Source organism: Leptinotarsa decemlineata, unplaced genomic scaffold, assembly GCF_025532065.1.
Source record: "Leptinotarsa decemlineata unplaced genomic scaffold, Ldec_3_MD MMD2_tig00000008_RagTag_RagTag, whole genome shotgun sequence".
In the NCBI taxonomy this organism is placed as follows: domain Eukaryota; kingdom Metazoa; phylum Arthropoda; class Insecta; order Coleoptera; family Chrysomelidae; genus Leptinotarsa; species Leptinotarsa decemlineata.
This window is the reverse complement of record NW_027412537.1, coordinates 16,025,431-16,042,436: the sequence shown is the minus strand read 5'-3', so window position 1 is coordinate 16,042,436 and position 17,006 is coordinate 16,025,431. Positions and strand designations below refer to the sequence as shown.

The following is a 17,006-nucleotide window of genomic DNA, read 5'->3' as shown; positions in this document are numbered from 1 at the left end:
GAAAAAAAGGGACTCATTCCATCCAAACCAGGAGATGAATTCGATTTAATGTTCGATAAATGATTTTTAATTTTTTCCGAAGTAAACGACACATTAGTCAGATTATCACATAGTTGTCTGCTATAATATTTGGAGTGGTCATCTCGACCACTTACCAAAATTAAGTAGCCACCTCGCTCACCATACTTAAATCCCCCTTAAATTTTTTCGCCATCGGCTTCCAAACCTTATCAAAAACACTTCTAGTTGACAAATTCCGTCGAGCTTCCTACACCACCTTTTTCAAAAAACAATCTCAACCCCAATCTGGTGAACGTCTGAAGAGTGCGTGAAATGATCGCAGAGATTGAACGTGATCGCAGAAGGTTCCGGGGGACGTCGGCATCGTCCTGATTAATGACTCCGGTGGCAACCCACCAATATCCCCGGGACACGCCGTAGACAAACTATTAATTAAACAACTCGATTAAGCTCTTAAAAATAATTAAATGACTCTTAATCGCTGCATTTGCTTACGGGAATAATCTGCTCTCCGACGATCATCAACTTTTCGAGAGCGTTTTTGCACCTGTGGAATCATCAATCAAGTGCAATTTAGCTTCCAGGTATAGCCGAGAAGCGAAGAAAGAGCGGTCGTTATAGTCGACTTGTAATCAACTTTACGGAACTTTGCGATTATTTCTGTGGGTGTTTTGTGATACTCTCGGTACATTTACGCCTGAACAACAAAATAATCGTTTCATGAAGTCATTTTATTTCGCTGGTCGGGTGCGCCATAGGGCTCTATTCATGGGCCACTGTAAGCATATTTATAGTCTTTCACGAATTGTATGTGTATCTCCGCTATTTTGTGTGCCCCTCCCCTGCTTTTCTTTTGCACCGTGTCATATTTATGTACAATAATGTAAAACAAGAAGAGAATAAATTATTATTATTATTACATTGGTTAGGGATAGGTCGGGTTCAGGAAATCAAATAGAGGGAAAATATGGGATCTCCAACACTAAACTTCTGACTCTTTTCTGTATCAAACATTAAGTAATCTGTGATATAGAACATAAATCAACCTTTCCTTGTGATGAGAATTTTCATGGCCAGTCTGCACAAAAAATACACATTTTCCTGTACTCAATGGGAACACAATAAAAACTATAAAAGAAAAATACTCATCAAATGTATAAATAAGCAAAATTCATCCTTACATTTGATATGTACATGTACGGGGAAAATATGACTTTATAACAATAATAAATAACAGGCTTGAAGGAACAGGAGAATTGGTATTGAACAGGGACGTAATTAATGAATTTTCCACACTTAGATTGGGCTATTGTGGTTAGAAAATAACGGAGCTGGTTTTCTGTGAGACAAACGATGGGAGTCTCAGAGACAAACATCATCTTTCCAAGTCTCTTGACATCCTCTTCCATATTTCAGCCGGTTGGATGACACTCGTTTGCTCAGTTTGCTCAGTTGATGACGGAATATGAGTTTTTTTTATCAAACTTACACACCAGAACGAAGACACCGATTCTTGACGTGAGTTTTGCCAAACATGTAAGCATCATTTGGATTTGACTATTGACAGTTTTTAGACATGTCCTGATGATATTAACTTGATTAGCGAAACGCGCGTCGGGAGACAGTGTATTTATTGAGTTTTCTTGAATTAATTTTGCGTCAGAGATTCCAATATATCAAGATCGAATGGAGGGCAAAGAAAAAAATTACTATAGAATAAAGATCTCTTGCCATTTGTATATGGATTGATACTTGAAGAATAATTTGGGAATATTTTGTTGAAATAGTATTTATTCAGTGGAAAATAATATTCAATGGAATTTTCAGTTAAATGCCTGATATATTATTTTGAAGAGACTGAACTTTGGTTATACTATTATAAATGAGAAGTACTGTGTGATTTTCTGATGAAATATGATATTCGAATAAAAAACTTATAAAAGATGGACATCAACTTAAAAAACAAAAATACGTATACGAAGAAGTCTGTAGAATTCAGTAATTAGGCTGTGAGGAGTGCGAGAAAGGGTATGTTGGTCAGTCTAAATGATGTGCTGAAAGTAGGATTAAGGATGACGTGTCACATTACAGATTTCGTAGAGTAGAAACGTCATGAATGGAAGATCATTGTTACTCTTTAGTTTTGTATAGAATGTAATCAATAAGGATAGGCTGCAACCGATTTTGGTCCGTTTTTTTTTCGCAGTTTCTGAATTTTTTCTGCTTGAAAATATTTCAAACATTCAAATAAATCCAAAGTATTTTGTGGGGATTCAGAAAGTCGTTGCCATTCAAAAGTTATGTTGATTTACATGTCGACGGCATAGACTTGGCAGCAATCACACAGTGTCGAATAGAAAATTGATCCAGAAGCTGGCGAGCATGAACGGATTCAGGAAGCGCCAATTACCAAGGTAATTAAAACGAAATGATAAATTTGAAATGAGCGCCGCGTTGAAAAAGCCAACTCGGTTGTGTATATAATTTCATAAGAGCCTAATAACGCATAATAACCAATATTAAAACTCGTCCAACAGACGTTTTACGTATCCGGATAGGTACCTGTTAATATGTATTTTCAAAATACGTGGTGTTAAAATGCCTGAATTACCTCCATTCAATGTCGACAGCCTGTAATTTCGGCTTTCTCGGTCGACTCGATCTCATGCAGTGTTGCCAACAGAGTGCAAATTACGCGGAAACTGCGTATTTTCACAATCTTCTCGCATTTGTTACGCTTTCTGGTGTTTCCAGATTTTCTGAGCCTTTCACACCCTACCATCTTGTCTCAGAACATCAGTTTCACTTCAGAGTGCCTCAGGTACATGTGAAATTTTTGTCGGAAACGGTCCAAACACAACGGTCTTCTGCTCTTTTATGTTCCATCTACCAAACGATCTATGCACTATTCTATATATTTTGCTCGAAAATCTGATCTTTCTATGCCCTCTAAGCAGAGAATTTAATATCATTCGATCTAACAGATATTTGTCGCATCGCCCTTAATGATATCTGTCATACAATGGCTTCCTCGGGCGTGTCATTAAGATACGCCCGAGGAAGCCATTGTATGGCGAAACACGTATTGCGTTTTTGTTACACTGTCTAGTGAAAATCACACAATGAAGTGTTTTTAGAATACGTTAGTTATGGATTTTAATCAAGTATCGGCCGATTCCATCATATAAATAATATAATAATATTTTTTTGCCATTCAATTTGAAATACACAATAATCTTAGTTAACGACAAATAAATATAGCTCCCACAGAAGGATAAATCTATGCGTGGGCTATGTCAATTTAATATACAATGGATTATAATGAACGAAATATAAAAATAAAGTTTTTTTAGTATGAACAAAAAAAGCACTGGGAAAATTGTATACAGATATTACATTAAAATCATTTATAGTCAATATGAATAAAAAAATTCAGCATGAACAAAAAAAAGCAACATAAAATTTGTATACAGATTTCACATTAAAATTACATATAGTTAATTTAAATGAAAATATTTAGGTTATATAATGAAACAATCGCAATAGGTACATTACATCGAACATAAATCACACATCAATCAAACAAATACCCTATTTTTTTAAAAAAGAAACAAATAAACAAACCATGGAGAAGTTGACCTACAGATTACACAACTCTAATCACATACATCTTCTACAGACATTTACACATTGTAGTAATATGTATTTTTACATCAACATAAATACACTCAAATTACTCTATTATGCTCCAGTTAGACCGAAACTGGAGTTTGCTTCAATAACTTCAACAGGAGAATACAAAACTAATTTAAAAGAAATCGAAAAGGTTCAAAACAGATTTTTTCGATATCTTTACTTTAAAAAATATCATAAATGGTCTGATTACAAAACGGATTCAACCTGTTATCATTAGATCAAAGACGCAATTTATCATCACTGATATTCATATATAAAATAATCAATAATCGTATTGATTCCCTTGAAATCCTAGGCTTGATTCCGTTTCATGTTTTTTCGCGCCTTACTCGACATACAACTATGTTTATTATTTTTACGTCAATATCTACAACTAGAGCACTTATCGCAACCATGTTGATGTTAGCTAATGAATTTATTGAAATAACGCAGATATTGATTGGTCTCTACCACATTCCAAAATTTATAACACAATGCTGAATAATATACTGAATATATCTTCCTGGAAGTGAATCTACCTGAATCTGTAACCCAACAAACATTTGATAAATGATAATGATAAATGATAGCATTTAGTATTTATGTAAATAAAACACATATTTTCCAAGTTACATTCACATTATCTATAATTTTAATAATAAGAATCCATGTAATAAAACTAATAAGTTTGTATGGATCAAATGAATAAATAAATAAACTCGAAAACAGACAGAACTTTTAGACACCCGTCTTAAGACGATATCAATCCACATGAAATCCAAGAGCGTGCATCCTGAAGAAGTCACTGTTGATCGATACTGAGTGATGCGTCATATAACACATATAATGGCATCAACAGGTCTTCCAAACGAATGAAAAGTTTCGATTATATCTCACAGACACTTTGTTTCATTCAAAGATACAAAACCTTTAATGACAGACCCTATATGTGTCTCGCTTTTCGATCGAGCTGGCAACTCTGCCTCGTCAGGACGTGTTGGCGAACGATCGCGTGATTGGAGGTGTAAAAATTATTTAGTTTCCTTCGATTTTTTGCCCGGCGATAATAGTTCCGAAGATTTTTCCTATGCCTTTCTCTAGGCGTACGTGTCTCTCAAACTGTTTTTGGAGCAGAGCACGCCTGTCAGCTCGTCTGGGATGAATAACACACGAATATATTTTTACGTAGATATAACAAAGGTCTGTCAGCACATCCCAGATGGGTGATTGGTTGAATTAGACAGATATGACGAATACGAGGCAGCTGAAAATTGATGTAAATATTTCCCCAGGCACACCAGAAAAGTTGAAGCACTTTTTTCTGCTATTTGGGAGTGTTCTAAATTGCTATTTCTTCCAAATCTGAGGAAAATACTGATAACCCATGGACTTATTGTATATCACCTACCACCTTCACATAACACACAGAAAAGTTGAAGCGCTTTATACAACATCCATTCCAACAGCTCTCTACAACTTTGTGAAGATCCTTTGTTGAAGGTTTTCACATATTTTTCTGTAATAATTCGAGTCGTTTATAAATTGGTTGCCTCTGTGATCTGTTATCCCACATCGCATAAAACCTGACGAGCTGCCTATATCCTGTCATCGCACTTCCTGCAGTTGAGGTCTCCTTTATACAACCCTATTTTGTTCTGTTGTCTTCTGAATAGAAGGTGTCCAGAGAAGAGCCAACTAATCATTCTGACTCAGTCCCCGCGTTGTTTTTCGGTGTTTTTCTTCGATGATCCCTTTATAAAGGTTTATTCCTGTGTGTTTCTAGATATTAATTTTTCTTCGATAGTTGTATGTCTGCACCTTGCTGTTTTTCCTGGCCCTGGTCTCGTTATTCTGGTCCTCTTGGTGAAGAAAATATGTATGTAAGTCTAAGAAACCAGCCTTATTGTTATGAGGTTGACCTTGCAGTTCCACAAGGTTCAATTCTAGGTCCATTACTTTTTTCTTTACTAACTTTACATACTGGGACTGAAATGAAGATTACACATGTACGCAGAAGACACATCAACAAGTGAAGTGGCTCGAGTATCAGAAGCATTCTAAATGATTCTTGGAACTTGGAACATTTCAATTCTAATAAAAATATTTTCAACGAAAGCCAAAGCACATTAGTTTCGTTACATTGGAAGAAAGTCACATTTTTTTTAATGGGTTTTGTGAATGATGTGTCTATGAAATCATCAAAATCTACATAATTCTCAGAAATATATTGAAAATCTCTGCCTAGGATAAACCTATTTCAATAAACTATTACGTCTTTGGTAGGTATACAGTAGCGAGATCAATCTAAATATAAATTTGATATTCGCTTATTGAAAAATGAGAAATAATACCACTTGTGCAAGTGGTAAATTAACAAAGAAAGTTTTATTTTTCACTTTTCATGATGATTTCCTACCAAGTAGAAATGGCAATTTACCTTAGCTTAGCCCCAAGAGCTCAACATCTGGAAACCGGTTTCGGAGTAATTGAGCATCCTCAGTTATAACCAAGCCAAATCAGTGATTGTCTGAATGTATATTGTCTTTTTCATTACGTTCATTTCGTAAATATTCTGACTGATTTCAACACCTGTCATTATCCAATTGACTACAATGTTTCAAGTCGATCAATAATTGTGAATTTCCGGAATTTCTGTAATTCATTTGCGAACATTAAAACTAAAGAGATATCTGGTTTATAGCTATGAATATTTCCATAATAAAAAAGTATTCAAATATTCAATTGTTTGCATTCATCTTTTCTGTATAATAAACAAATATTTGGACAATGTGAAATTTTTGACGTTATTTGAATTTGTTGCTATTCCAGAACAAGAACTAGTTGAATTAAAAATGCGAAAAGGATAATTTACTGAAACCATTTGTTTCTAGATGGCTTTTTTCCAGTTTGAAATTTGAAATCAGTTGATTCTTTTTCCATTTTTTTGCAAGATTCCCACATTTTTTTGTTTGAAGATGGGAAAGTAGAAAGTCAAAACTTCTCTTCCTCAAGAATAAGTTGTAAATTAGTCCTAGAGGTATCCCAAAACCTGAGATGAATTGTCAAAATGATTCTCAACCTCATAGATACATTTGGTTACAATTTAAAGCATCAGGCTTTTTGCAATCAATGGAACCTCAATCGATTTTTCATTTTCATTTCCTTTAAAAATTCAAAATGCCCAAATACGGTGTTTTCCAAAAATGTTTTCGACTTTGCTGCTAACCGTTCGTGACTTCTGTTCGAACTGGGTGATATCTGTCGTAAAGTAAAGAAAAAATTTCAATGGACATGGTGTAATTTGTAGAAAACTTGCTACAAAATCAAAGACAGTTGGGAATTTCTGGAAAACATTTTGAAAAAGTGGTTCTGCTGAATTTGACTTATCACTCCTGGAAGTTGAAATTCATTGGTGAAGTTTATTGAAAAGACAACCCACTACACTACCTTGAGGTGCCCCATATACATTCTCTACCTCTGCTCGTATATCGTGTTGTCATTTTATCGTCTGTATCATCATAGATAATTTTTCAAATGCCATATTTGTCAACATATAAATGTTCCAGGATAATCTACCGGCGACTATTATTGAATGAATTAACTTATTATTATTGTTATCATCCACCAGCACTATTCCAACCAGAACTGTACATCAAAAACATTTTTGTAAACGCTTGGACACAACATCATTCGTCCCACCAATAAATTTGCTTACGATTTTATGCCGTCTTAATTTTATATGACCACATATCCGGCTTTTACTAGCATCTGGGATATAAACTTTTAATTATATAGTCAAGGTGATAAGGCATATGCTGGAATATTATTAATATTCGGACAGACCCGAGATATGAATTTATTACAAGCTCATTCGATTTTAACGAATGTTTTATTAGGTAAACGAAGACGGTGTTAATCATGCATGATACACGATGTGATAGAAGAAGAGTTTTGTTCCAAAATTAACAACATAGAATTGCAATTCGAGAATAAAGAACAAATGCTGTTGACAATTGTATCAAATAAACGAGTAATCATTTTATTATGTAGCAAATGCCTACAAAATTTCGTCAATGATTGATTTGTTCGGGAAATGCGAATATTGTAATATAGATCGTTGCCTGTAAATCGAACAAAACAGTAAAAAACCAAACAATCACGATCGAAATGAGATCATAAAACTAACTCATGAGTTATATGTATATACAGGGTGTCCCTGGACTTCCTCTTTTCCTCTCGGGAATGTATAGATGGGGTCAAAATATCACCAGTACTTCATATAACTTTTTTTCCTAAAATCCTTCGTTACCAAGTAACGGGCCCTCGAAGTTACAAAATGAAAAATGTTTTTCTTTGATAACTTTTCAAGTGAATATTCAAAATCATCCAAATTTTGGTAATTGACTAAACAAATGAATTCCTTCGATGAGCTTTCATGCAGGAGTCAGTTGTTTTGCTACAAAGTCAGGAACGGACTACCCCCGATGGTCCACACCCCAAAACTTTGAAATGACAGATATTTTTCAATATTTTTCAACAAATTAAGGTTACTTGGACAATTTTATGAATAAAAGTACTCGTGTGGAAAGTCGATCGGAGCAACGAGTCTTGATAAAAATGTAGTTTCACTCGACGACATCAAACCCGCTCGTCCACCATTATTTGAAATGAATAATTATCAAAGCAGAAATAATAATCATCCTTAGAAAATGAACAAATACTCAGAGATGAAAATTATCGGTAATCCAAAATGACAGTTCGAATACGTTTTGAAGACTTATTGATCAATTATGTTCGTTGTCTGTTGAAAAAATAAGGTGAATTTTTATTTTTCTCAAAAATCTATTTATTTTTGGTATGTCGTTCAGCTCTCTCAGACTCAGTTTTATTTCCCCAATCGTCACAAACCGCTAACCTTCCGTGGGCCTCTACGACGTTAGGAACAGGAAAAAATCGCAAGGGGGCAAATATGGTGAGTACAGTGGCTAAGGCATGACTACGGTGGTGTTTTTGGCAAAAGAATCACGCTGTCGCTCTATTCGAAATTTCATTCTCATTACAAACGTACTTTTCGATACGTATATATGATTCAGAATATGTTCGAAAATTTGGATTTACCCCAAAAGGGACGTAATCCGAATGATGTCATTAAATCCATCTTCTATGAGGTGGAAATTTAACGCGTCTTTTAATTTTCATAATTCATTGTCTTATTTTATATTTCACAGACAATTTGATAAGCTATCAGCATTGTCTTTCTTCTAAAACAAATTTGCCGTGAACTTTGAATGATAATTATAATGTTTCTATCATTATTCCCGACGAAGCAAGCGAAAATGACTAGCACTTTCTGTGTACTGGGAATTATCAACAGAATAACGGTCGCATGGAAACTCTACATTAATGAGAACTTAAAAATGCATACGTTAATGATGATTAGGCAAGTTTTTCGAAAAATAAAATTAGTTAACAGCTCCACGTCGAGATTGCTAATCCAACTTCCATTACGGTTACCGGGTCTTTACCAGACTTCCGGCCTGCCAGCCTATTATAAATTCAACATCTAAAATACAACGCTGTTAACTAAAATTCATTTACACACTCATAATTAATAATATCCAAATGAGAAATGACTCGAATATGCAAATTCAAAGCAAACAAAAGAAAACCAGAGAAGTGCATTCGGTCGCCTTTTTGCACAGAGAAAAAGCCAATTTGAATTACAGGGAATTCGATAAGAATCTTCGTGTATCAGATTCTAAATTACTGATAGAGGGAATTCTTGAATACTTATCGCAAAACGCTTGTTCATTGTTACGAATATGAAATACGATACAAGAGATTTATTTACTGGAATTGATTGTCAAAAAAACGAACGATTTTGAGTTTTCTTGAAAAGTTAAATAATGGACTAAGAATATTCGATAATTTTATTAAAAACTAGTGAGCCATTGAGGCTTTGCATATGCCTATTGATTTTTTTCTGTCACAGAGTCAAATTGTAACTAAAAATAATGATCTCTGCTAAAACCAACTCGAACAAAGGTATATTTACAAATAATAATTTGAATTTTGAAATAAGTAAGTACCTTTGAATCATGACCTTAACCTTCAAAGTGACTCACAATGCGAAACAAAACGCAATTGCAATCTTTTTTCATTACGCGGACTGCATCAGTTGTGAGGCCACTTGAATATATTTTGTCGTTTATAGTTTCAGTTTTATAATAACTCACAAGATATCAACTTTAATTCATTGAAGGACCATTAAAATGAGTGAGGAATGATCAACAATTATGTGACTATTTTTGAATAATTAAAATGGGTATTGCAAGCTATCCTTGAAAGATAGAGATATGCCATAGCGAACTTATCTGTAGAACTATAAAAGAAAAATAAAATGTACTGAATTGAACTGTGAAAATAAGTGGAATAATCACAAAAAACTATAAATAATTCACACAGGTTTCCAGAGTAATTACACAAACTATGATAGGTAATTCAATTAGGTGTGTAATATTTGTGATATCCTGTAGAGATTTACATAAAATCACACGAAGTTACAAAAATTTTCAAAAATTTGAAAACCTCATTATGATAAAAAAAATTGTATCGAATAAAAACAGGAGAGGCATATTTATGGATTTGTTCAGTCTACGTTTTTGCCTAAATTTCATTATCGGTATTGAGGAGCTTGAAAATTAATTCTGTAAACTTATATTTTCGTGCATTTTTTTTAAACCAAAATTTAAGAAGTTTTGTTTTTGATTAAAATCTCAAGTTTTGTGGTGAATAACCTGATCATGTTAAAATACTCAAAATTTTTATGGAATTACTGAATAAACTGTGAAGAGAAAGTGAATCGACACTCTAAGTTACTGCCATTCGATAAATAATTAGAAGAAATTTAGGTTGATATTCAAAACAAATGGTACAGAAATGGAAATAAATCCCTCAAATTTATGTCATTCCAGAAAAAAATGAAAAATTTCCATTATAATTCATGTAAAATCACAGACAAACTGTAAAATCACGAAAAAATACTATTCATGGCAACAATTCCGTATTCTATTTTGTTACGCATTGAGATATTCATCCAAAATTATGGTGAAAACAAAACAAATTTCGCAGAAATACATCAACAAACTCTATTGAAAAGTCATAATCCGGGTAGAATTTTACTAGAATTAAAATTAGTAGTTATTCAAATGAATATGAAGAACAAATTGTCTATGTCATTTTGCAAAAAACAAAAAATGTTTTGATAAGTCATGTAAAATTACAGATAATTTTGTAAAACAAACAAAATCTTCCTTGAGAAAAACTAAAATCATGAAAATTCACTATTCATACCAACAATTTTTCACTCAAGTCTGTAATGAATTGAAAAATACAACTCCCCACGTCTATGTCAGCTAAGGGAAATCACAATAATTTCATGTAAAATTACAGATAATTTTGTAAAAGATGAAAATTCAATAATTTATTCATGGCCACAAATTTCCATTCAATTCTGGATAGCATTGAATTATCACGTACAAAATACAGTAAAACACATACATTCTTGCATTTTCATTGAGAAATCAAAATCCTCATGGGGCTTTGCTATCTTTCGTACTGGCCCAACACAACCAATGATTATTACTGTGAATTTACATTTTACTTCTCACTATATGTCGAGGCAGATAACATATTTGATCAAATTTACACAAAACAATGATGAATTATACACATGAATGTTCTTCTTGAAAAATCACGCCGTTTATGGGATAGAAACAGTGGGATAAAAATCCGTTGGGGTTTATTTTATTCAGAAAAACACAGAGAAGAGATTTTGTTTTATGATATTATAATAATAATAATTGTCTTTACTTTTATCTTGGCTGAGTTTGGCTTACGCTATTCTTGCTATCTACATATGATGATCATAGATCTATCATCACTCCAAATTGAAACAAAATCAAAAATTGTTGATTGAAACTCAATATGTTTTTTGTTTATAACAGAAAAAACCTGTCAACATCACAAGAGAGAGTCACATAAAGCCATGGGTGTAATTTATAAGCCAATAAAATACATGGCGACAGATATTGCAAGTTGCACGAAACTCCATTATTTTTTAATGTAAAAGTCTGTGGTGGTTTTATTATTCATTTTATTGCAGTGTTGGCAACGAATCATAATGTATGACGAAAAGGTGAATGAAAAAGAAACCATTATTGACTGGTACGGTTAGTTGAATGTTCAATTAGTTTTTTTTCCTGTTTTTCGCATTTTCATTAGTATTTTTGAGGTGCAAGATTGGAAGGAAACTCGTAAGCAGTAAGTTTTGCTGAATAAATAGATAAGAGTAAATTATTCAAAACAAACCCTTTTCCCAAACACCAAAATTGCAATATTCTTCTCTTCTTTGAGAGGAAAAGAGTATTTCTGTCCATCTTTCTTAGGGGTTGATCTGTGCGATTGATGGGGCTTTCCTTAATTCTTTAGTATTACCTATTCCTGTGACATTTACTTCCTCAAGCCGAAGACATACCAATTCACACTTCAGTAAACGAAAACAATATATACATAGTCCAGTCATTTTAGGGGGATTGCATAGGAAAGTGGACATACCCAGCTGCAAATTTGTATAAACTTTGTATTTTGGCATCATAAAAATTCACATATGATTCAACGGCCGCAACTTGAAAAATTGGGGGTCGAAAGTCAAAAAAAACCGACTTTTTGCACGTTTTTTGCCAATATCTCGTTTCCAATGGGTTTTATGCCAATTGTATTCATTATAAATATTATAGAGAATTAAATTCTCTACAACTTTTGTTTCAAACATTTTTTCATACGTTGAATCGTTTTTGAGATAGAGGGCAGTGCGGGCGCAGATTGAATATTATTTGAAATCAACTGGTTGTCCCGATAGAAATCAGCTCATTTAAGGTTTATAAATTATTACTTAATAAATAATCATAAATAATTTTCATTTTTCATTAACAAATACATTATATTTAAATATTTTTTTCATTAAGTAATTATTTATTTTCAATTGAGTATCAATTTATTTAATAACACCTACCTGCCCGTGTAGTTATAAATTTGTAGAGGGAAAAATATATATTACATTTTAATTCAAATCTAATCTATAGTAATTATTCTTTAATAAATCAAAATGAAGAGAAAAGTAATAAAATTCATCGGTCTCATATGGTACAGCATTGAGACAAGCTTGTCCATTACACTGGCCACAGCTAAAGAGCATTGCAATGCCGCTTTCCTGCATCCACATCTTGAACCACAATCACTTTTGCAGTTACAGAATATCGTATTGAGTAACTCATCTGGTAAAATAGTCATGATAAGTTCTAGCAATTTGTTACGCATTGTCCAACCCCATTCCTGGGGTTCCAAATCATGTCCTAACCAAGTTTGAACTTGGTAATAAACACGATTAAAATATTGGTGAGCTGCTCCACTTGTTGGTGGGATATTTGATAACTGCACAGGTTTATTGAGCTTTGTTAGCTTGACATATTGTGCATAACGAAGATGATCGATAGTATCTACAGACTTTGGAGCATTATAAACAGCTAATAAAGTTTGCAATCCACTATCAAATAATATTTGATATACAATACAATGGACAAACATACAATACCTCACAAAGAATAGTCGAGCAGCAGAACTACGTTGAAATCAATCGAATAGATCAACAACAGATGACATTCATTCGCTTAGACATATATAAGTTAATGTTGAGATTCTGATCATGCTAACTTTTTTTATTCAAACGCGCGATCAGAAACAGTATTTTAGTTTTGAAGTGATGACCTTCCAAATCTGCCTACCAAATTGGCAAATATCTTGGAAAGTAACGGGCCAAGAATGTTTCCTTGAGAAATACCTAGGACTATCTCAGCAGCCTCCAGATAAAAAGCCTAATATCCACTTAATATGACACACTAGGATTCATTTAGTTGATTCAATGAACTAACTATAACCTTTTCCATTTCAGGAGGATGTTTCCGACCCTGAGGGTGTCTTTTACCGGCATTCGTAGCGATCAAAGATACGCCGTACTCTTAGATGTGGTACCTGTCGACAATAAACGCTACAGGTACGCCTACCATCGGTCATCCTGGCTGGTTGCAGGAAAAGCAGATCCTCCTGCTCCCAACAGACTCTACGCTCATCCAGACTCGCCTTACTCAGGAGAACAGCTGAGGAAGCAGGTAGTGTCCTTCGAGAAGGTCAAGCTCACCAACAACGAGATGGATAAGAATGGTCAGGTGAGTCTAGGGTCGAAGAGCTTTCGTTGAATCGCTAAAATAACTTTTCCTTAGTGTGGAGAAGAGATTGGATCTCTTTTAGATTATGTTGGATATCTTTGTCTGTTTCTTTGGGAACCTTGTAGATTTTTTGTATCTTTGCTTTTCAGACAGTCTCAGAACACTTGAGTTTATCAAAAGATAGAGTAGGAACCCCCAGCTTGAAATATGGATCCAACAAAAACAGTGAATAGATTTGCATCAACTTGATTGGTATTATGTATATTGGGAAAACTGATTCGGTTCGGTCAAAAAATACACCCTGTACACTACATATTGTAGAATATATAAAGAATATGTAAAGAATATGTAGAATATGTGGAATATGTAAAGGATATGTAAACTTTTATGGCTTAAAGTAAATTAATCCGTAAATTCGTTAAAAAAAACACCCTGTATACTACATAATGTAGAATATTAAAGACACATCGTCATTCTGACCAAATAGTAGCACTTTTTAGCAAAATGATTCGCGCGCTCAAAATGTTATCCCGAATGACAGAAATGATAATAAAAGCCGCTGACAAATGATAATTTATAAATCCGGTGATCCCATTTTAAGGCTTATTCAGTACTTATTATTTATTAAATAGTTGTGGAATAACATACACAAATTGTTGGTGGTAAACGACTTTCGTCAGGTGTGTACTCTACCAGTGGCGTACAAGATTTAGTCAATGTAGAATTAACACAGGATATTTATATTTCATTTTCTAAGTACATTTATTAAAAGATATAAAACACTATAAATATGCTTGACATATTTTTTATTTGTGTTTTGGTCTAGAATGGATTTTGAATGTTTTATATGCTTATCAATTCATATTGATTGGAACAAATCATGTTTAGTCTGCATGAAAACTCGTGAATAAATGAAAAATTATTGAGTTTTACACAAGAAATTGAAAACGAGTAAAAATAGAGTTCTACCAGATGTTTGGAGGAAAGTTAATGCCATTCTGGCTGATGTAGAACAAACACATCATCCAATTTTGGGTTGCGATGTAGATCAATGATCAAAACCATTGATCTTTCATTTGAATACTGTGAAAGTAAGAGAGAATCTGTTTATATCCGGCTCAAAGGACCATACTGTTGAACCCGTTCATATAAATAACAGATTATTCAATTTTTGTTTCGTCCTCCTAATCAAATCCAGTTTTAGTTTTTTACCCAATACTCCGCCACTGCGTACTAATACATGCTTGAAAGATAGTGGCTACCCACTTGCCCGTGGATTATACCATTCATAAAGGTTCAGAACAGGTGACCGTTTGCTCGTAAATATTGTATTTCATACAGCCCTCAGTCATATAACGATAAAAATAATAATTATGGCTAATAAAATTAATTCTTCATCATTTAGAGACTTTTTAACGTTTCTAAACATTACGGAAATATTTATCGATTCTAAAATCGATTTGTCACTGGAAGTGTCTTCAATCAGCGTGGAAATATACACTGCATAGAAATAGAAATGAAAGATATGGAGAATTCCAGTGTTTTTTCATCTCTTTGAAAACATTTTTTGATACTATTAAGAAACTTTTTGAATTTACTTCATGATTTGGAACAAATCTTTGTGGGTAGAAGTTCGAACCTCCAGCTTTAAATGAATCTATTGCACTTTTTCCACACCAGAACATATAAAACCGTATCTCGACTCGAGTTTCGCTAACCAAGTAATCATCATCAGGAGACTAAGATTCAATCCTACGGCTATATTAATGTTTTTATATGCTCCTAGAAAATTCATCACCTTAGATGAAGAGGGTCAATTAATTAAAGTAAACTAATGTTAGTTTGTCGCCGTTAATGGATCCAATTCCATATATTTCAATTTCCAAACTTTCGAATGCATCCGAGACCCTGTTATCATGTACTGGTCTACATAAAATCAAAAAGTTCTGCCGTTTTCTATGTCATATTGAACTACACTAGATTTCTCTGGTCTATCGAACTAAATATGTAAAACATGTTTCTTTTAGCGAGTTATTATACTCCGCTCAGTTTGACCAACATACTCTTCATCACAATGCCCAGAGTTTGTTTTGTTGATTCCAGATTTTTCCTTTTCCGCCGTCTATGAATCAGTTTTAGAGTTCACTAGGAATAGAAAATATTGCCTTTATAATATATATAAAGTCAACTCGAATGGCATAACCACTAAATAGTCACCGAACGTCGGCAGTTTCTTTCTATGGCATGGGCGGCGTGGTATAATTTTTTTTCTCTCCATTTATTATTTTTATGTGGAAAGTTTCATATTATTAATTAGTGAATTTATCAGACCCGGTACATTAGTTTTCTATTTAGCTGCTAGGCGTTTGGTTTACGCGTACATTTATAAAAGGCTTCTAGAAATTTATGAAAATAAACATCAGTACTTTGGACATTCCGAAATACATAATCACAGTGAAAGCAGATACCTCTTTGAGAAAAACCACAAGTGAACAAAACAGTCATGACTTTCTCCTGTCAACGAACTCTTTCAATTCATTTCTCTGAGTTGGCAACTCTGTGTATTTGTTAGGTATTGGTGTCATTTGTCACGTTGATTATTCAAGACGTCAATTCAAATAAATATCAAGGAAACAAAACGGCAAACTGATACAATAAAAACGCCAAAAAATGGACAATATGAACGTCAATTACAGTGACAGTTGACACTTATGTCATTTACACAGAGTAGCCAACTTGGAAGAAAAATACATGTGCTCCAATCCAAATGCTTACCCGATATGGTGAATTCTGTCCCAGAAGAAATTGTTCGGCCAAAGATGGCCATGACCAAGTGAATTTTAATCTCTGTTCAGATCTGAGAGCGAACAAGCTCCTACTTAAATTAACATGACTCCGTTTCTCGTATTTTATGAGGGTACAAGGTGTTCTTTTGTGAGGCTAATGAAGAGTTGTCGGCCGTGGTTTTTGATGAATGAATTAATGTACCCATTGAGATAAGGATAATGTTTTAAATTGGCGCTGTAA

General features: G+C 33.6%; 1 protein-coding gene across 1 annotated transcript in view; it reads left to right on the top strand.

Annotated features, from left to right (window-relative positions):
• The first annotated feature begins 13,686 nt into the window (after positions 1–13,686).
• The window catches only part of LOC111510819 (T-box transcription factor TBX20-like), a 35,980-nt gene continuing 32,660 nt past the window's right edge, over positions 13,687–17,006 (top strand). Inside the window, exon 1 of the mRNA XM_074171159.1 lies at positions 13,687–13,979. Coding sequence (XP_074027260.1) covers positions 13,710–13,979 — 270 coding nt within the window. The 5' untranslated portion in view covers positions 13,687–13,709. The remainder of the gene's footprint in view (positions 13,980–17,006) is intronic.